This window comes from Elephas maximus, chromosome 4, assembly GCF_024166365.1.
Source record: "Elephas maximus indicus isolate mEleMax1 chromosome 4, mEleMax1 primary haplotype, whole genome shotgun sequence".
In the NCBI taxonomy this organism is placed as follows: Eukaryota; Metazoa; Chordata; class Mammalia; order Proboscidea; family Elephantidae; genus Elephas; species Elephas maximus.
Genome location: NC_064822.1, coordinates 80,187,205 through 80,209,829, shown reverse-complemented (window position 1 = coordinate 80,209,829; position 22,625 = coordinate 80,187,205). Strand labels below are relative to the sequence as shown.

Sequence of the window (22,625 nt, the reverse complement as noted above, 5' to 3'; positions counted from 1 at the left end):
TAATCTTAAATTGTCTGCAAACTTCATGAGAGGAATTGCTAATATTGGATCCCTTTGAAAATGATGAAATAAGCATGACTATGTGAGTCTAGTAGTTTGGCCCAAAGGACAAAGGGCCGAACTTGTATCCTGCTTGGCCTATGCAGGTTCCACCAGTCGAGGAGGTGCTTGCCTAAACCCTGAACTGGAGAATATTACATGTGATTGCTCTGGGTTGTTTGGGCGGACAGGTGATTAGACATACTGTCCTCCCTGGGTCTGCCCATAAAGAGTTCAGGAAGCTGGGGATTCCTCCTTCAACCAGGAGTTCTCTGGGAAACAAATGAGATTTCACCCTGCTGGTCATTCCTACGAGCGAAGTTACCAAAACCTGGTACCTACCAGTTCTTTGAACGTCAGGTGTCTACACACACCTCTCCTGGGACTACAGTTAATTGAAACAGGGAATCAGACCATTTCAGAGGAGTGGAAGGAGAATGCTCCGGGGCAGATCTCTATCTGTGACATCCGTGAGCGGGCTTCCTCGGTGGGAAGTTGAAGAACTTCCTGTGGAGGATTTACTGCTCTTTGAAGTTGCTTGGGAAGTGGCCAATAAAGGTTTGTACTATTCCTGAAGGTTCTGTTTGGTGAATTTCTGAAGAATGTAGTTTAGGATTTCACAGGTGACTCTCAAGTGATAGTGAATTATGAGTGAGTAGCAAAAGTATTCAAACAACTGCTTGAAAGTAAGTTTAGATTACGGCAGGCAACAAAGACTTGGACATCAGTGTATGTTGAACAGAGAGAAAATTGAAAGTGGTAGTTGTTGCCAGGGAATGTGAATTTACAATTAAATTTTGAACCCATGTTATGATAAAACAGGAATAAAAAGTTAAGCAAAAAGCATAATCGAGTGCTTTATTTTAAGAAAAAAACAGTATAGGATGAAGACCAATTAGAAACTTTAACTCTGTATGTTATTAATGATTATATAAAATATTTGGTAATGTTTCTAAAAATTCAAGATGAGCTTAGACTTAAAGTTGTAACTTAGAAGCTGTTTCGAATGCATAATACTTGCTCCTGTTAAGAAAAATCAAAGTAATTCTTCTCTTTGATGCTATGCATACACAGGAATTATAAACTGAGAAAAGAAATCAAATGGTTAAAATAATTTCCTAAAAATAAAGGATGAATGAATAAAAGTAATAAAATTCAAGGTTAATATGAACAACTGAAAAAGGTTATTTTGAGGCCTGAGAATTAACATTGAATAATTTAATTGTGACTTCCTCATTTGATATATTTTACACATTTCCATTGCTGCTAGCTGAAAGTTTGGCAGTTCAAGTCCACTGAGAGGTACCTTGGATGAAAGACCTGGCAATCTACTTCCAAAAAAAATAGGCTTTGAAAACCCTGTGGAGCATAGCTCTACTCTGATGTACATCACGTCACCATAAGCTGGAATTGACTCCATGGCATCTGGTACCTAAAACCAAAATAAAAAAGAACTATTTCCTCTATCGCTTTGCAGTTGGTTTCCCTAGAGCAGAATCAAAAGGATTCTACCCTCCCCAAGACTAAATGATGTTGTTTTTTTTTTTTTTGTGATACTACTCATTTTCTTCCTCCTTCCTTCCCATCCACCACTTGCAAACATCCATCAATGTGCTGTTCCATACAATGACTGACAACTATGCTATCTATAGCCTGTAGGCTCTGGACTCAGACTGCGTGGGTTGGAATCCCAGTACCACCACTACTTGTATGATGTTGGGCCCATCATATAGCCTCTCTGTGCCTCAGTTTCCCCATCAATAATGTAAAACCAAAACCCCAAACTCATTGCCGTGGAGTTGATTTTGACTCATAGCCACCCTACAGAACAGAGTAGAACTTCCCCATAGGGTTTCCAAGGAGTGGCTGGTGGATTTGAACTGCCAACCCTTTGGTTAACAGCCTGAACTCTTAACTACTGTGCCACCAGAGCTCCTCAATAATGTAAAGATAATAATAATATCTACCTGTAACGGTGCTATAAAAATTAAAAGAAACTCCAATTTTAAATTACTTAGTATAGTGCCTAACATTTAATAAACACTGCAGGTGTTAGCTTTTTATTTCTTCATAAAATGAGGGAGTTGGGTCAGTTATTATCATACTAGCTTTCACTTTGTGTAATACCATGCTATACATTTTTTTAACGTGTAAGAAGAAAGAGGGAAACAAAGACATTGATAAGGGTTACTTCAACCCATGAGTGGCCGTGCTGTTGTTAGATGCCATCACGTCAATTCTGACTCATAGTGGCCCCATGTGAAAGAGTAGAGCTACCCCACAGGGTTTTCTTGGCTGTAATCTTTATGGGAGCAGATCTCCAGGACTTTCTCCCTCAGGGCCGCTGGGTGGGTTTCAGCCGCCTATCTTTCAATAACCAGCTGAGCCTTAAGTGGACCACAGATACAGTAATTAGTGGTTGAGGTTTCTTTGCCTGGTACGGGTATATAGTGGCCCTGTCAATGGCACCCCAAACCACGCCACGTGAAGCACACAATCTATGTAAAAGCTATGCTTGCTGCACACACAGCTTCAAGACTTCCTTTTCATCCAGATTGCCATGCCTAAGCCCCTCCTGCAGAAAACATTTCGAGCTGCCATTGTGGGAAGAATCAGAGTGGCGGGTGGGTGCAGTCTTGGGCTAAGTGGAGTATCATCTTCAATGGCCAGAGACCGCAGCTGCTTTCAGTTGAAGCACAGGCCCAGGAAAATGCTGGAAGCACAAACATTTATTGACCATCGTCACTGATAACACTTCTTCCCTACCAGACCTGCTGCCTCACCAAATGATTTTCTGACTGGGAGAATGACTACCCCTGCTTCTGCCACTGTGTCTTGGAACCAGAGGGATAGCTTAGTAGCCATGCATACTGAAGCAGTCGGATGACTTCCAAATTCTGTAACTTTTAGGCATTTAAAAATAATAAATGATTTTCCCAATTTTTTATATATGCAATGCCTTATTTTGCCTGTTGTCTATATTATGCACTTTGGAGTCCTAATTTTAAAAATATCAGCAGTGTTTCTGGATCAAAACTTAGGGTGTTAATGGCCTCACTGATATTTTTTCATGATAGCTCATCTTTTCTTTTTTATGAAAGGCCTGATACTTTGTCCTCACAGTAAAGACAGCTCCCATGTTGTTTCAGGAAAAATATAGATCAATAAAGTGCAGAGTACATGTTTGAAAATGACAGGGAAGTTCAAATTCAATGACCTATACTGTGGCAAAACAATAATTCATTAAGAAATATGTGTTGTTAAACCACTTTTTGTTTATACTCCAAATTTGAAACTATCTCTATGCCGTGGTACTCACCTATACTCTAGCATGCTAAGTTTGGGTTGAGAGGTGGCAAATAAGAAGGCCCCAAACCAAGGAAAATTCGTTAGCATGTGAATATGGCAAAGATGGGGGCGGGGGGGAGAGGCTTAAATGTTGTTTGAGCATATGAAATAGCAGCAAGAGACCTCCCCACAGGAAACCTGTAAAGGGAGGAGTCTGGGAGGAAAAATAATAACATTCATTTAGTGTCAGGCCTCAGTCAATATGGAGCTTTTATTTTCTAATTTGGGGTTTTAATTCCTAATACACTGAAAGAGCTTAGCCATTGTATTTATAAACACGCTAAGGCTATTCATTGTTACTGTTAGGGATGATCCATATCAAGTCTGAAGGTCTTACCTAGGGGGGAAAAAAAAAGTAGTAAATTAATTAGCTATGTTTATCATTGCATTTCAATTCCCAAATATAAATATTTGTTTTTCAAATAAAGAATTTTTCTTCCCTGTTATGTCCATTAGCAAATAAAAACATGTTTGCATTCACTGTAGTTCATTTAAATTTGAAACACATAATCTAACAAACAAGGAAGTTCTAAGATCTCTGAGCAAGACACAAAAATGCAAATAAGAGTTTTCAAGAATAAAAATGGGAGCAAGGCACTTAATAAATATGTGCCATCAGAACAACTGGTCTCTATTCAATTGGAACAAGAGAAAGGGGAGTCAGGAATAGAAGGAGGATATGGAATGTGTGGCTAATTGCCTCTGTAAACAACTGTCACCTTTGCCATGAGACCAGGAGAACTGGATGGTGCCCAGCTACCATTACTGAATGTTTTGATCAAGGGTTCTATAGCAAAATCCTGATCAAAAGGGAGAAAATGCATAAGATAATTTCAAATTCTCATGAACTCCAGACTTACTGGACCCATAGAGGCTGCATGATCCCCTGAAACTATTGCCCCAAGATAATCTTTAAACCTTAAACCAAAAATATCCCCTGAAGCCTTGTTAAAATCCAACAATTGGTTAGTATAACTGGAAAAAATGTCTGGTTTTAGCATTACGCTCTTTTAAGAACTATCTGTACAGACTCAAATTGACAACAGCAACTCGAAAGATTAGATAGGAACCTGAGGGAGCAGCGAGTTTGTGTTAATGGGAGAGGAACAACTCAGAAAAAGGAGGGTGAGAGTGGTTGCACAACTAGAAGAATATAATCAATGTCATTGAATTCTGTGTGTAGAAACTGTTGAACTGGTGTATGTTTTGATGTGTATGTTCTCAACAACAACAAAATTAAATTAAAAAAGGAAAAAAAATTTTTTTAAATGAAAAAAAAGTGTGCCATCAGAAGGCGATAACATATTCCCTCTGATGAGATGAAAATGAAGGAAATAATCTACAGAAGAGGAACAATTATTTAAATGTTTTACATTTTAATGGACTCATTGATTTTGAATAAAGCTTATATATATTTAAATATGATGTGAAGATATGACTTTCACACTTTAAAGAAAATTTCCTCTTTTTAGTTACCTTTGCAAACTGTTTCTCTAGATTTGTTCTTCCTCAACAAATAGTTTGGAACAAGTCATAACATTTTCTGGAATTTGGGGAAACACTTAGTTGTACTTGATGTTCACATCTATTTCTGTAGACATGGAGTCATGGTTGAAGGTTACGTGAATCACATCTGTCCTGGTCTGACCTGGAAGCCTCTACTCGTAGGCTTTGTAGGTCCTCTTCATGTGTTCCATGCTGACCTCTTCTCTGGCCATCTGACCTCTGACTGACAGTGTCCTTATTATCATATATTGCTTAAGCGACTGTTTAAATTTCTTTTAGAAAGAATAAAAAAGTCTTTTCTTAAAGATGAAGTTGTCAAGGACAATTAGTTTATGTAGGCTCATACTTAACCTGATTTCATATAATACTGATACTGTTACTTTAGCTTTTGTAGGTCTTAGGGTGACTCTTTCCTAAATTAATGAACCTTATAGAAACTCTATGGGGCAGTTCTACTCTGTCCTATAGGGTCGCTATGCGTCAGAACCTACTCGACAGCACTGGGGAGGGTTAGTATCATACAGTAGTATCAACATTTGCCTTTTATGTCTCACTTCTCAAAAGGCAATATTCCAAAAAGTATATTTTAAGTGACTTAGGTTTGAAGAAAAATTTGAAGATAAAATTCTACCTTTTGGTCATTGATTGTGACTATTTCTTATTTAAAGTCTAAATTATAGAAATAAGAAATGTAAGAGCTACAGTAGTTATTACATCCTATATCCTGAGGAATTGGAATACTTCATATATGAAAAAAAAAAAACAGTAATGCAAAGTGAGAAGAAAACTTCTTTTTCAGCATTCAAGTAACGGAATTGAGTCAAAAGTTGGTGCCAATATCTGTATTAGGGTTTTCTAGGCTGTAATCTTTATAGCTTTCTGAAAGTGAAGAGGACTTGAAGCACTTATTGATGAAGATCAAATACTACAGCCTTCAGTATGGATTACACCTCAATACAAAGAAAACAAAAATGCTCACAACTAGACCAATAAGCAACATCATGATAAACAGAAAAGACTGAAGTTGTCAAGGGTTTCATTTTACTTGGATTCACAATCTACACCCATGGAAGCAGCAGCCAAGAGATCAAACATCATATTGCATCGGGCAAATCTGCTACAAAAGACCTCTTTCAAGTGTTAAAAAGCAAAGATGTTACTTTGAGGACTAAGGTGCACCTAACTCAAGCCATAGTATCTTTACTCACCTCATCTGCATGTGAAAGCTGGACAATGAAGAAGGAAGACCTTGCTTTTGAATTATGGTGTTGCCTAAGAATATTGAATACACCATGAAATGCCAGAAGAACGAACAAATCTGTCTTGGACGAAGTACACCGGAATGCTCCTTAGAGGCACGTATGGCCAGGCTTTGTCTTACATACTTTGGACATGTTATCAGGAGAGACCAGTCTCTGGAGAAGGACATCATGCTTGCTAAAAAGTAGAAGGTCATAGAAAGAGAGGAAGACCCTCAATGAGATTGATTGACAGTGGCTACAAAAGCGAGATCAAATATAGCAACAGTTGTAAGGATGGTGCAGGACCAGGCAGCATTTCGTTCTGTGGTATATAGGGTTTCGGAAACCCTGGTGGGCTAGTGGTTAAGTGCTATGGCTGCTAACCAAGAGGATGGCAGTTCAAATCCACCAGGCACTCCTTGGAAACTCTGTGGGGCAGTTATACTCTGTCTTATAGGGTCCCTATGAGTCGGAACTGACTCGACTGCACTGGGTTTGGTTTGGTATGAGTTGGAACCACCTTGAAGGCACCTAACACAGCAATAGCAGATCACCTGGTCTTTTCTTCCACAGAGCTGCTGGGTGGGTTCAAACAGCCAACATTTTAGTTAGCAGTTGGACACTTAACCTTTGCACCACCAGAGCTCCTTTTGGAGGCTAGAAGTCTGAATTCAGGGCTTCCTCAGTATGGGGATAACTCTTCCTCAGCTCTAGATCATTCCTTGTTTCTTTCAGCTTCTGGCAATCCCAACAGTTTCTTAGCATTCCTTCACTTGTAAATGGATCTTCACCATGTCTCCCCACAGTCTGTGGCTATCCTTGTCTGTTTTCCTTTTTTTTATAAAACACCACTCAGACAGGATTACATTTAGACCCACCCTACTCCAGCATGAACTCATCAACATAACAAAAGAAACACTCTAGTTCTAAACAGGGTCAGATTCACAGGTACAGAAGTTACCAAACTCAAACCAAACCCACTGCCATTGAGCTGATTGTGACTCACAGCAACTGTATAGCACAGAGTAGAACTGCCCCATAGGGTTTCCAAGGCTGTAAATCTTTACAGAAGCAGACTGCCACATCTTTCCCTCATTGAATGGCTGGTGGGTTCAAACCACAGACCTTTCAGGTAGCGGCTGAGTGTTTTAACCACGGCACCACCAGGGCTCCTGGTACAGGGTTTAGGAGTTAACATATCTTCTAGGGGATACAACGCAGTCCATATCACCACGTGAGTATGAAAATTTGTACTTTCATCATTGCATTTGGTATCAGTCTTGTGCCAAGCATCTCCACTCAAAATCTATCAACTCCTTTCCGTTGTCCAAATGTCCCTTGATTTTTGTTACCCCCCTTAGTTGGGGGGGGTAACCGTTTGGCTAGGGAGGCTTGCTCACAATTTCAGTAGCTTCTGTTACTTGGACATTCCCTAGCCCTTTCTTGGACCACTGTAAATGGGGTGAAGAGTGACTACTGCTGCTGAGGGCATATGTCATGAAAATAGCTATTTGTCCCAACTTTGACACTGCAATGTGAATGGAGCTTTAAGCCACATACTGCTTTATCCTGATCGTATCTCCAGATTTCCTAGAAATATTTGTACTTCTCCGCTGCTACTAACCTGCTGCTCTATGACATGCAACCAGAAGGGGTTTAAAATTATGTATTGAATCGGACCAAATATGAACCATTTGTTAGTGTCCCTTAAAAACATGTTTAATATTATTCTTTTAGAAAGCTAAATAAACATTTGTGCTAGGGGAACCCTAAATGTTAGCTTAAAGATGGGACCACATTTATATCCCTTCATCATTTAAAATAAATAGAATGACTTATTAACCTGAACGTTAATGGAAACTTTTCTTTTTTAACAGTTGGTGGCATCTATACTGTGATTCAGACAAAGGCTAAGACAACAGCAGATGAATGGGGAGAAAATTATTTCCTGATAGGTCCATATTTTGAGAATAATATGAAGACTCAGGTGGAACAGTGTGAACCTGTAAATGAGACTGTTCGAAGAGCAGTGGACACAATGAACAATCACGGATGCCAGGTAAAGGATACCCATCGATACTTCTCTGGGCAACCCTTAGTAAACTGTTGTGGGAAAAGAGCCTGAAATTTACATAAACTCACAAGAGAAGACCATTGACCCTACTAAGGTGGAGAAGCAGACTTGTGAGAAAAATGATGAATTTGATTTTAAAGGGATAACATTTGAGGCACCTTGTGAAAACCAAGGGAAAATGTCTAGTAGAAGAATGAGTTTGGAGCTCAGCAGAAGGTACAGGGTACAGATATACTTCGGGAAGTCACATGCATCTAAATTTTATTGGAATCATGAAGGATGATAAAATTATTTAGTGGGAGATTATAGACTAAGAGCAGAAGTTTTGGGCAAACCTTGGAGAATGCCAACATGCTAGAGTATCTACACTAAAAGAAGTCTGAGACTGCAAACGCAGAAGCAAAGGTAGCAATGTAGAATCAAGGATGTTCAACTTCTAATCTCGGGAAGCTGTGAATCTGTTGTTTTCTTTGGAAAAGGGGACTTGGAAGATGTGATTAAACTAAGGATTATGAGCTGGAGATTATCCCAGATTATTCAAGAGGTCCCTTATAAGAAGGAGGTAGTAGAGTGAGAGTCAGAGAGGAGATGTAGCAACAGAAGCAGAGGCTGGAGTGGAGTGATGCACTTTGAAGGTGGAGGAAGGTGCCATAAGATGAGGCCACTGGAAGCTGGAAAAAGGAAGGAAACATGTTCTTCCCTAGAGTCTACAGAAGGAATACAGCTCTTCCAACACCTTGATTTTAGCCCGTATAACCCATTTCAGACTTCTGATCTCCAAACAACCCATTTCAGACTTCTGATCTCCAAACCTTTTAAGATAATAAACTTGGGTTATTTTAAGCCACAAAGTTTGTGGTGATTTGTTATAGCCTCAATAGGAATAAACCAAACTAGTTATAGAGTCAGTTCCATATAATGATGTTAACTCATGGAAGGAGAGAGTTTCAAGTATGAAGGAGGGATTAAGTCAACAAAGGACTGAACCAGGGTCAACTGGGTTTGGCAATATTCAGGTCATTGGTGACCTCGCTAAGTACAATTTCAGAGAAGAGGTTAAATCTGATTGCAGTAGGTTGAGAAGTGAATGAGAGATGAGAAAAACGATACAGAAGTTGTGTCTGTGAGATTTTTCTACCAAGGGGAAAGATAACACAGTAGTTGGAAAGTTATGAGTTTTGAGGCTCGTTACTGTTATTTTTTTTTAAATAAGGGTGAGATCTAAGTAAGTTTACATGCTAAAAAGACAGATCTGGTAGGGTCCTAAAAAGGAGAGTTTGAAAATTCAAAAGAAATGGATGATTGAAGACAGAATATCTCTGAGAATGGAGGAACGAACAAGATTCAAAGCACTGTTGAAAGGATCATTCTTTACCCCTTTCAATCAAACGGGAAGTAAAGGATGAGTGCAAATAGATAAGGAGTTTAGAATAGTCTCACCAAAAGGTTTGGATGATCTTACTGAAGTAGGAATTTAGGTCGTTTTATAAGAATGAGGGGAGTCCCCGGGTGGTGCAACCAGTTAAAACACTTGGTTGCTAACCAAAAGGTTGTAGGCTCAAATTCACCCAGAGGTCTCTTCAAAAAAAGGCCTGGTGATCTACCTCTGAGAAGTCAGCCATTGAAAACCCTATGTGCTATGGAGTACAGCTCTAGCCTGACATATGTGGGATTACCATGAGTTGGAATAAACTCGACAGCAATTGTTTACTGGATGAGATGGAGAAGGCATATGTTAAAATAAGAGGATTTGAAAGATGAAGTTCTAAAAAAAAGTGTTCAGGAATATATAAAAGAGTGTCTGGACATCTTTGAGGTATAGTCAAGAATTTTTAGTGGTACAAATATACATGGCTCTGTGACTTTCCAGTAACAATGAGCAATCTGAATAAAAGTGCAGGAAGTTGAATAGCTGGAGATCCTGTGTTGGTTTATTTCAGCATTTGTGTAATTGGGTTAGGTGGCAAGGTGGAAGTAACTGTGAGAAAGATTTAATTAATGGTTGAATTCATGGACATCGCTTTGAGGTTTCCCTCTTTTTAGCTCACCCTCTGTTTTACCAAGCATGATGTCCTATTCTAACTATTAGTCTTTCCTGATGATTTTCTTTCTTTCCTTCTTATGTTGAGTATCTTCTATATATGCAAACCCATTGCCATTAAGTCAATTTCAACTCATAGTGACCCTACAGGACAGAGTAGAACTGCCCCATAGGCTTTCCAAGGAGTAGCTCATGGATTCGAACTGCTGACCTTTTGGTAAGCAGCCAAGCTCTTAACCACTGAGCCACCAGAGCACCATCTTCTACATAAAAACCAAAAACCAAACCCATTGCCATCAAGTTGAATCGATTTTGACTCAGTGACCCTGTAGAACAGAGTAGAACTGCCCCACAGGGTTTCTGAGACAGTAGTTTTTATGGAAGCCAACTGCCACATCTTTCTTCTGCAGAGCAGCTGGTGCATTTGAGCCTTTCGGTCAGCAGTGGAGCACTTTAACCACTGAAGCACCAGGGCTCCTTATCTTCTATATAGCAAGCAAAATAATTTGGTGCTTTATATACATTATGGAGCCCTTGTAGCATAGTGGTTAAGAGCTCAGCTGCTAACCAAAAGGTCGACAGTTTAAATTCACCGGCCACTCCTTGGGAACTCTGTGGGGCAGTTCTAGTTTGTCCTGTAAGGTTGCTATGAGTTGGAACTGGCTGGACAGCAATGAGCTTGGTTTGGTTTTTTGGTTTTATATACATTATATTTCATGTAGGCCTAACATGAGATAAATATTAGTAAGCATTATTATTCTATGCCAGAGGCTGCCATTTCATGTATTTCATATATCCACTGACAGATTGGTAAACATACAGAGCATTTCATCCTATGACTCAATCATAAAAGCAGAGACCATAATATTAAATCTTATATCCAGGTCACAGGAGAGTAATGAGGAACAGAAGGACAGAGGTTACAAGATCTAGATACTTTGTTTTTAAATGATCCAACTTAATGTAGAGCAAGAACTTGGTCAATCTACATGAATGGATGCAGGCCTATTCTATCTTCACTCTCAAACATCAGATGATTTGGACTATCATTAACGCTTTCTATGTAGCATGTTTATCTGCTGTTGAGTTCTAAATATAGTTTATACCCCTAATTACAAATACATTTTCCTCACTTGTGTTACTTGGTATGGCAACATGACTCTGTATACTGTTTATGGCAGGTGCATTTTGGAAGATGGCTGATAGAAGGGAGTCCTTACGTGGTGCTCTTTGACATCGGCTCTTCAGCTTGGAATCTGGACAGGTGGAAGGGTGACCTTTGGGAAGCATGTAGTGTTGGCATCCCTTATCATGACCGAGAAGCCAATGACATGCTGATATTCGGATCTTTAACTGCCTGGTTCTTAAAAGAGGTACAGTTTACGGTATAGTCATAAACAGAAGAGCAGCATAACTCCATTCAATGCCTAGTAATCTCCTCTATGATCTTTAGATCAGGAAAATTTTGAGACAATGCCATTACTCATTGTCCTAATAACATTTTAAAGTAATCTGAAAATATTCAGCATCCTAACAAAAGCATCAGGAATTGTTAAATGAGCCAAGCCTACACTTTCTTACCTCCTCAACGCATGATAGTAGGATTTCATTAGAACCATTACCTCAAGATGTTTGTACCTAGCCTACAAATCAGATGGGCAGAAGGAGCACCCCTAACAAAGTACAGGTGTGGTCTAAGGATAAATCACAGAACTGTGTATTGCGGGTGTGTTCCCCTTGACCAATCATCTTACTGACAAAATCAAATTTCGATGGCCATAAACAACTGCCTTGTAGTGAAGGGGAATATGGACAGACCTGGTGCCTTGTAGCTGGTGACAGTAGAGCAGTGGGGATGCTGGCAAAGTCTGGCCTAATGACAGATATGCAATCTCATTTCATTGTTGTTAGGTGCCGTTGTATTGGTTCTGACTCATAGCCACCTGTCTTGGTTATCTAGTGCTGCTATAACAGGAATACCACAAGTGGATGGCTTTAACAAACAGAAATTTGTTTTCTCACAGTCTAGTAGGCTAGAAATCCAAATTCAGGGCATCAGCTCCAGAGGACGGCTATTCCGTCAGCTCTGGAGGAAGGTCCCTGTCATCAATCTTCCCCTGGACTGGGAGCTTCTCCAAGCAGGAGCCCCAGGTCCAAAAGACCTGCTCTCCTCCTGGCACTGCTTTCTTGGTGGTAAGAGGTCCCCAACTCTTTGCTTGCTTCCCTTTCCTTTTATCTCTTGTTAGATAAATGGTGGTACAGGCCACACCCCAGGGAAATTCCTGTTACACTCAATCAGGGACATTAATAAGGTTGTTATAATCCCGCCCTAATCATCTTTAACATAAAATTACAATCACAAAATGGAGGACAACTACAGAATGCTGGGAATCATTGCCCAGCAAAATTGATACACACATTTTGGGGGGAACATAATTCAATTCATGACACCCCCTTACAAGGTTTCCAAGGCTATAAATCTTTACAGAAGCAAACTGTCACATCTTCCACGGAGCGGCTGGTAGGTCGGTGGGTTTGAACCACCGACCTTATGGTTAGCAGTTGATCACTTTAACCACTGCGTCACCAGGGCACCTTCATTTTAGCACCAGTTGGCGGAAACAGCTTTTCCTCTGTACCTTGCCTTATTGACTCACTCTCCCAAGGGTGAGGCCGACCACCAGGCAGGGTGTGTGTGTTTGCTGTCATCCTTTCTGTTAAGAGAAATAAGGGGAGAGAATAAGAATAGTTTCTGAAGTTGAGATTTCCTTTGGTTTCAAGGGTGACTAGAGATGCTGAAAAAATCCGGGGCTACTGGGAAATCTCTGTTTCTGCCCCTGTTTCTGCTGCTATCTCTTTGCTGCTCTGGTTCTGTTTAACTATTAATAGCTGTGGGGAACTCTTTGAAGAGTAGGTTCTTAGAGTAATTCAGTAAGTCATTAGTTCTCAGAGTGGTTTTCCTGGCCCGCAGCATCAGCATCACCTGGGAACTTGTCGTAAATGCAAATTCTTGTCCCCAGCCCAGAGCCCAGAACAATTATCTGAAGATGGGATCACAGATACCAGTGTCTACCAAGCCTTCCAGATGATTCTGATGCAGGGTAAAGTTTGAGAACCATTGTCCTGTGTTAGCCCTTCAAACTTCCCAATTATTCTTTCAGGCTTCTTGAATTCAGGTGTTTTACATTATCAGTGCTACTTGTCAATGTTAAGGAAACTGACAACTCAAAAGGGGGGTGAAGTGGGAACATTAATTTTTTGTAAGGGTGAAACAAGATAACTTTAAGGTGGAGAGACTGGTGGCCAGCCTGATTTGGTCTAGTGGAATTAGATGTGGGACTTCAATGTGTTATTAAATTGCTAGCAAGTTATTAATCTCTTTGTCCCTACTTCAGTTATGTCCTTAAAATAATAATGTGTTATTGGTTTTGGAATGCTTTTGAATATAAAGAACAGACAACCCAACTAAGACTGACATAAAACATAAAGACATTTATTGTTCACTTAAAAAAAGCTTGGATGCAGGTAGAACCTATTGATTTGGCAGTTAAGTGGTATCTTCAAGTGTATTATTGTTGACAATTCATTATCTACTCAACAAATATTTCTTGAGTGCCTACTGAGCATTTGCTCTGTGAAGCCCATTGGTGGATATAGAAATAAATCTGATTCTTCACTAGAAGAGAGAATTAAGGCATATCTGGGCTTTGTGAACATGACCCTGAATTCTATAAAACATTTTCCCCTTGTTAAATCTGCCTGTTTTATATTTACCCAAACCAACACACTGCTGTCGAGTTTTTATATTTAGATCCCTTTAAATTGTACTAAAATGTATGGCATTATAGCTTTTCTTATGCTTTGGGAAATGAGCAAGGTCAAGCATTACCAACAACTTTTCTAAAAAAAAAAAAAAAAAAAATTTTTCCTGACGTAGGTGACAGATCACGCGGATGGTAAACACGTCATTGCCCAGTTCCATGAATGGCAGGCCGGAATTGGACTGATTCTTTCCCGAGCCCGGAAACTTCCTATTGCCACAATATTCACCACCCACGCCACTCTGCTTGGGAGGTACCTATGTGCAGCAAACATTGATTTCTACAACCATCTCGATAAGGTAAACAATCCTTCCTCCCTTCCTCCACCGCCCCCCAGCTTTTTTTTCTGATGCTCGAAGCTGAAGGATGAAGTATTGATCTTTACCTTTCATCTGCCAGCCAGATGGCAGAAGTGCCCTTTTAGTTAATCAGTATTCATGACAAAGCTTCCCCTGGAGTGAAAGACAGCTCATGTGGTTTAACTTTGTTGAGAGTCTGTAAATTTGAGTTTAGAAGGGAAAAGCGTGATTTCTGTCCTTTGGAGCAAAAAGGAAGAATAAGGAGGATGGAAACAAAATGCCGTGGACATAAGGTTGGGCTCCTGTTTTACCCCTGAACCTTGGCAAATGCTGTGAAGACCCTCAATCCACACACACCTCTGAGTGGAAGATGGAGAACAAGTGTTCTAGGCATATAAACTTGTACTGTGAGCCTTACTTCTCTATCCCCCAAGTGGATAACTGATTGGAAGCCACATTAGAGGTCTGTAGGTCAGAGTTCTCCTGTAACTACAATATGTAGATGTAGAAGCAGTTTTTGTGTGGTCAAATAAGATAGAAGTCATTAAAAACAGGCGTGTGGATTCTTGTTGACCAAAGAGTTGTGTTTGCTTGTCATAGGAGAGCACCCAATTCCGTGACTCAATATCATTTGATTTAGGCTTCTTTCTTCTATTTTCCCATCAATTAAAATTAAATAATATACACAAGTCTTTTATATCATCATGTCAATAATATTAGCAAAGCATTTTGGAAACCACAGATTCATGAGCATTGCAGATTTGGTATCTAAATTGCCAGTCAAATCAATGACTTAGCAGTCTGGAATTCAGTTTCGCTTTCAGTAAAATCAGGAAAGTGGAAATTTAGTTTCAAAAGTCTTTCGAGTTTAGGAAATCCTAGGATTCTGTGAAACAGAATATAGTGTGTTTGTGTGTGTGTGTAATACATGAATAATACTCAGATATGGTAGTGAAAATTAATATTACTACTTCAAAAATACTTAGACTGTAAGAAAGTTCTTTCAGACAAACCTTAAAATTTATAAAGTAATAAGTATTCCCACCATATAAAGGTCAACTTGTAAACATCAGATGTACATATAGAATGAAGTCATGAAAGAATTCAGATTCTTGATTGTGTATGCTAATGTTTTTTTAGGTGCCATCGGTTGGTTCTGACTCATAGCGACCCTATGCACAACAGGATGAAACACTGCCCAGACCTGCACCATCCTCACAATTCTTGCTATGCCCAAGCCCATTGTTGCAGTCACTGTGTCAGTCACCTCGTTGAGGGCCTTCCTGTTTTTCACTGATCCTCTACTTTAACAAGCATGATGTCCTTCTCCAGAGACTGATCCCTCCTGGTAACATGTCCGAAGTATGTGAGATGTAGTCTTGCCATCCTTGCTTCTAAGGAGCGTTCTGGTTATATTTCTTCCAATAAAGATATGTTTGTTCTTTTGGCAGTCCAGGTATATTCAATAGTCTTTGCCAGTACCACAATTCAATGGCGTCAATTCTTCTTTGGTCTTCTTTATTAATTGTCCAGCCTTCACACGCGTATGAGGTGATTGAAAACACCATGGCTTGGGTCAGACGCACCTTAGTTCTCAATGTGACATCTTTGCTTTTTAACACTTTAAAGAGGTCTTTTGCAGGCAATTTTCCCAGTGCAATGCATCTTTTAATTTCTTGATTGCTACTTCCGTGGGTACTGATTGTTGAGCCAAGTAAAATGAAATCCTTGACAACCTCAGTTTTTTCTCCATTTATCATGATGCTGCTTATTGGTCCAGTCACGAGAATTTATGTTTTCTTTATGTTGGGGTGTAAATCCATACTGAAGGTTGTGGTCTTTGATCCTCATCAGTAAGTGCCTCAAGTCCTCTTCACTATCAGCAAGCAAGGTTGTGTCATCTGCATAAGGCAGAGTCTTCCTCCAATCCTGATGCCCCGGTCTTCATATAGTCCAGCTTCTTCGATTATTTGCTCAGCATACAGATTGAATAGGTATGGTGAAAGGATACAACCCTGCAGCAGATTGCCTGACTTAAAGCCATGCAGTATCCCCTTGTTCTGTTCAAACGATTGCCTCTTGATCTATGTACAGATTCCTCATGAGCACAATTAAGTGTTCCAGAGTTCCCATTCTCTGCAATGTTATCCATAATTTGTTATGACCCACACAGCCGAAAGCTTTAGCATAGTCAATAAAACACAGGTAATCATTTTTCTGGTGTTCTCTGTTTTCAGCCAGGATCTATCTGACATCAGCAATGATATCCCTGGTTCCACGTCCTCTTCTGAATCCAGCCTGAATTTCTGGCAGTTCCCTGTTGATATACTGCTGCAGCCTCTTTTTTGAATGACCTTCAGCAAACTTTTGCTCACATGTGATATTAATGATATTGTTCGATAATTTCTGCATTGGATCACCTTTCTTGGGAATAGGCATAAATATAGATCTCTTCCAGTCAGTTGGCCAGGTAGCTGTCTTCCAAATTTCTTGGCATAGATGAGTCAGCACTTCCAGGGCTGCATCTGTTTGTTGAAACATCTCAGTTGGCATTCTGTCAATTCCCAGGGCTTTGTTTTTCTCCGATGCCTTCAGTTCAGCTTGGAATTCTTTCTTCAGTACCATGGGTTCCTGATTATGTGTTACCTCCTGAAATGGTTGAACATCACCCAATTCATTTGGGTATAGTGACTGTGTATTCATTCCATCCTCTTTTGGTGCTTCCTGCATTGTTTAATATTTTCCCCATAGAATCCTTTAGTATTGCAACTTGAAACTTGAATTTTTCTTCAATTCTTTCAGTGTGAGAAATGCTGAGTGTGTTCTTCCCTTTTGGTTTTCTATCTCCAGCTCTTTGCACATGTCATGGTAATACTTTATTTTGTCTTCTCAAGCTGCCCTTTGAAATCTTCTTTTCAGCTCTTTTGCTTCATTATTTTTTTCTTTTGCTTTAGCTGCTTGACATTCAAGAGAAAGTTTTAGAGTCTCTTCTGACATCCATTTAGGTCTTTTCTTTCTCTTCTGTCTTTTTAATGACCTCTTACTTTCTTCATGTGTGCTGTTCTTGATATCATACCTCAACTCATCTGGCCTCCAGTCATTAGTGTTCAATGAGTCAATCCTATTCTTGAGATGGTCTCTAAATTCAGGTGGGATACACTGAAGGTCATACTTTGGCTCTTGTGGACTTGTTCTAATTTTCTTCAGTTTCAACTTGAACATGCATATGAGCAACTGATGGTCTGTTCCATAGTTGGCCCTGGACCTTGTTTTGACTGATGATATTGAGCCTTTCCATTGTCTCTTTCCACAGATGTAGTTGGTATGATTCCTTCGTACTTCATCTGTCGAGGTCCGTGTGTATAATCACCATTTATGTTGGTGAAAAAAGGTATTTGCATTGAAGAAGTTGTTGGTCTTGCAAAATTCAATCATGCAATCTCCAGCATCATTTCTATCACCATATTTTCCAACTACCAATCCTTCTTTGTTTCCAACTTTTGCATTCCAATCACCAGTAATTATCAGTCCATCCTGATTGCACTTTCGATCAATTTCAGACTGCAGAAGTTAGTAAAAATCTTCAATTTCTTCATCTTTGGCCTTCATGGTTGATGCATAAATTTGAATAATGGTCATATTAACTGGTCTTCCTTGTAGGCGTATAGATATTATCCTACCACTGACAGCATTGTACTTCAGGATGGGCCTCGAACTGTTCTTTTTGATGATGAATGCAGTGCCATTCCTCTTCGAGTTGTCATTCCCAATATAGTAGGCTATATGATTTTCAGATTCAAAATGCCCAATACCAGTCTGTTTCAGCTCACTAATGCTAGGATATCAATGCTTATGTGTTCCATTTCATTTTTGACTGTTTCCAGTTTTCCTAGATTCATACTTTGTACATTCCAGGTTCTGATTATTAATGGATGTTTGCAGCTGTTCCTTCTCATCTTGAGTCGTGCCATATGAGCAAATGAAGGTCCCGAAAGCTTGACTCCATCCACATTATTAAGGCCAACTCTACTCTGAGGAGGCAGCTCTTCCCCAGTTGTATTTTGAGAGGCTTCCAACCTGAGAGACTCATCCTCCGGCACTATATCAGACAATGTTCCACAGCTATTCATAAGGTTTTCACTGACTAATTCTTGTCAGAAGTAGGCTGCCAGGTCCTTCTTCTTAGTCTGTCTTAATCTGGAAGCTCTGCTGAAATCTGTCTGTCATGGGTGACCCTGCTGGTATTTGAATACTGGTGGCATAGCTTCCAGCATTGCAACAACACACAAGCCCCCACAACAAACTGACAGATGCATGGGGGTGTATGGTAATAGTAGATGAATAGAGACAAACCAGTAATCTGTGATAAGTGCATCAAACATGTTTCTTCGAGAACAGCTCACTTTGACTTTTGTGAAAAATAAAATATTAGAGAGGCGTATAATTTTTTTTTTCCTTTAGAATATTTAAGAATATTATATACTCATTGCCGTGGAGTCAACTCCAACTCATAGTGACCATATAGGTCAGAGTAGAACTGTCCCATAGGGTTTCCAAGGACCGGCTTGGTGGATTAGAACCTCTTAGTTAGCAGCCAATCTCTTAACCACTGAGCCACCAGGGCTCCAAGAATATTATAGAAAAGCAATAAAAATAACTAGTAATATGCATTAGATTTTCTTGTTTGCTTTTAACTAAAAGAATAAGCAATGCATTGTAACATATAGTTGCAGAATACAACTTTATTCTTTTGATAAAAGATCAGTATTTATATCTAAAATCTTCAAATAAGATTACATATCTCCCTTGCTTAAAGCCTCTTACTGGTGAGATAAAATTTTAGCTTACCCAGAACTCAGCTCATCTTTCTGGTAAAATTTCCTTCCCAGCAAAGAAGTTAATAGATAACATGTAGTCAAGAACTAGGCTTTGAATAGAATTCATAATCATTTTTCACAGCAAAAGCCTCAATGTTCTTACTAGGTTTACAACTTGAATGATACATAAAAATACCAAATCATATGTATGTAAAGGTATTTAAAAATTCATCATGGACAGTGAGTTACCATTTGGTATTTGATACAGAACCCAGGATTGATTTCATCAAGTTCTGACTCAGGCAAATAAACATGAGAAAAAACAAGAATAAGAACAAAAATATTCGAATTTATAAAAATAGAACTATTTTACTCAGATAATAACTGCTAACTGACAACTTTTTTTTCATTAACATCTAGTCAAAAGAACCCTATATTGGCTTAAGTTTTTAGTAAAGTTTTTCAGGTAAAATAGCATATCAAACATTTTTAGTCAGCACATGAATTTTCTGAGACCCTTCAAGAAGATGCTTCCAAGTACATTCTTATCAGTCCAACTATTGGTCAATTATTCCCTCAACTATTATGGCTAGATGACTAACGCTAAAAAAAAAGACTTTTAGTTTTCTTATGTCTTAGCCTCTCTTGTCTTAATACAAACAGAATTTCCTGAACTGAAATCTGAGAACAGTGGTGTTTGGAATTAGAGAACAGGAAGAAAACGGGAGCCAAGTATTTGATGGGTTTTATTTAGTTCTTTTCTCTGTCCAAGTTTTGAGCTAGTCAGCTTCAATTATAGGGTGACCCACCTCTGTTGCTTGAGCAGGCATGTCCTTTACTGATAAATACATTACTTATTTTATATATATATATATGTACATAATTTATTTTATTTTGTTGTTCTTACCTCATTCTTCATTGTTATTTTATACATATTACCCAGAACTCAATAAAAACTTATGAGATTTATGAAAAAGCAAGAAACTAAGATCCATCATCAATAGAACATGGTTCAGATATGTCCTTGGTATTGAGATTATTAGACTGAGATTTGGACGTAGCTATTATAAATTTGTGGGAAAGGAAGACAACATGTATAAACAGAGAATTTTAACAGAGAGATGGAAATGAAAAAAGAACCAAATGAAAATGCTAAAAATGAAAAACACGGTATCAGAGATGAAGAATCCCTTTAGTGGGTTTTTTGGCAGACCAGATACTACAGGAGAAAATATCAGTGAATTTGGATATATGTAATAAGAGGGTAAAGAGAAAATCTTAAAGGTAGTCAGAGTTAATAATAATACATGCAGAGGAACAATGATAAGAATTTCAGCTGATTTAGCAGAAATAATGGAGGCCAGAACAACATCTTTATAGTGCTAAAAGGAATAAACAAAATAAAAAGGAAACTGTCAAGCTAGAATTCTATATCCAGTGAAAATATTATTCAAAAATGAAGGTTAAATTTTTTTTCTCAGACAAACTAGAGTTAGAGAATTCTATTCCAGCACTTTAGTAAGTGAAATGCTGAAAAAAAAATTTAGACTAATGGGAAATGATTCTAAGTAGAAACCCAGCTCTACAGTAAGAAATGAAAACCATAAGAAAGAGCAAGTAAGTTAATAAGTATAAAGCATTAATTTTTAAAATTATTCATTTTCACATATGTATCATTAAATATTTAATGACATTATTGTTTAAATTTAAAATATCAAAAGAATGTGACATTCATAGCATATGTGGAGGTAAATTATGTAACAAGAGAACAAAGGATGGGAGGGCGATAACTGGAAATATACTATTTTAAAGTTCTTACATTGCTTATAAAGTTTTGGAATAGTTTTTAAGATAGACTGTGATGAGTTAAATATATATGGCATTATCTCTATAACAATCACTGATTAAAAAAACTTGAAGAGACATGATTAAAAAATAAATATAGAAGATAAAACTAATACTAAAAGATAAATGATTTACTTCTAATGAAAGGCAGGAAAAGAAGAACAGAGGAATGAAGAGCAGATGAAAAAAATCAGAATAAAATGTAAAGATGATAGGCCTACATCCAAACATATCAATAAATATAAATGGACTAAAAACCTCAATTAAAAGGTAGAGATTGTTAGACTAGATAAAAATCATGACCTAACTGTACATTGCTTAAAATAAACACATGTTAAGCATAGAGACAAAAACAGATTAAAATCAAAATTATGGAAGAAGATATTCCAAGCAATCATTAAAATGAAAACAAACAAACAAACATTGCTGTCAAGTCGATTTCAACTCATAGTGACCCTATAGGACAGAGTAGAACTGCTCTATAGGGTTTACAAGATGTGGCTGGTGGATTTGAACTGCCAAACTTTTGGATAGCAGACAAGCTCTTAACTGCTACACCACCAAGGCTCCTGTGCAGTCATTAAGCTTAAGAAGTCAGGTATAGTTATATTGGTATTAAACAATGTATATTTCAAGTTAAAGAATATTATCAAAATCAGAGGGGCATTTTTTAATGATAAAGAATCAATTAATAAACAGGACATAACAATTATAAAAGTATATAAGCCTAATAACAGAGCTTCCAAAAGTACCTACCTAAAATTGACAGAACTAAAGAAAATAATGATAAATCCAAAATCATAGTTGGTGACTTTACCACTCCTGTCTCAGTAACGGTGACTTTAACACTCCTGTCTCAGTAATTGTTTAAAATAAATTGCTAATATAGAAAATCATTTCTCTCTTTCAGTGTTTTCTAAGGAAGAGTGCCCACATTTAGAAACATTTCCAAAGAAAAAAAGGCATGGGCACACTCCTACAGAATGTTATTCTACTTGTGCCCAAAAGAAACAGACCTTTTCCATTTTTATACACAAGGGTAAACATTTGTTCATATCACAGGTTAAAAACAGTTTATTTTCCAAAATATAGTTTATCTGAGGAGAATGATGCTGGAATACTATACTTATAAAATTTTTTGCTAATAAGTCAACTCATTTTTTCGTCATAAGTCAAAAACTGTGCAGATGACTTCACAGTTATAAAATCTTTTGATTTGTACTATATTGTTCATAAATGAAGTTCAGTCTCAAAATTACAGTAGTTTCAATTTTTAACCATTTTTAAAAGGATCTGTAGTTAAAATGGGCTGAGCCGATTATTGTGCTGATGGTTAATAATAATAAATTCAAATAGAAATAATTATTTTATTGGGCAAACCTCATTTCTCCTTTTCCTCTAAGTCAGCCAGAAAAAGTTCCCTGATTTTTGTTGATAGGTGTGCCTCAAATAAATTAAAAAAAAAAAAAATGGGGTAATACATATTTGATAACCAAAAAGTAAAATGAGCTTTGTTAAAATTTCATCTTTTTTGATCCATAAAGTTAGGCTTATCAAAAGTAAGCTGAAAAGTTTGAGTTGAGTTAGAAGGTCA

The 22,625-nt window shown here is 38.1% G+C and overlaps 1 protein-coding gene across 1 annotated transcript in view; it reads left to right on the top strand.

Annotated features, from left to right (window-relative positions):
• Nucleotides 1–476: 476 nt before the first annotated feature.
• GYS2 (glycogen synthase 2) overlaps nucleotides 477–22,625 on the top strand; it is a 51,484-nt gene continuing 29,335 nt past the window's right edge. The window contains exons 1-4 of the mRNA XM_049881513.1: nucleotides 477–597; nucleotides 8,012–8,193; nucleotides 11,431–11,622; nucleotides 14,187–14,369. Of these exons, the coding sequence (XP_049737470.1) occupies nucleotides 477–597; nucleotides 8,012–8,193; nucleotides 11,431–11,622; nucleotides 14,187–14,369 (678 nt within the window). The remainder of the gene's footprint in view (nucleotides 598–8,011; nucleotides 8,194–11,430; nucleotides 11,623–14,186; nucleotides 14,370–22,625) is intronic.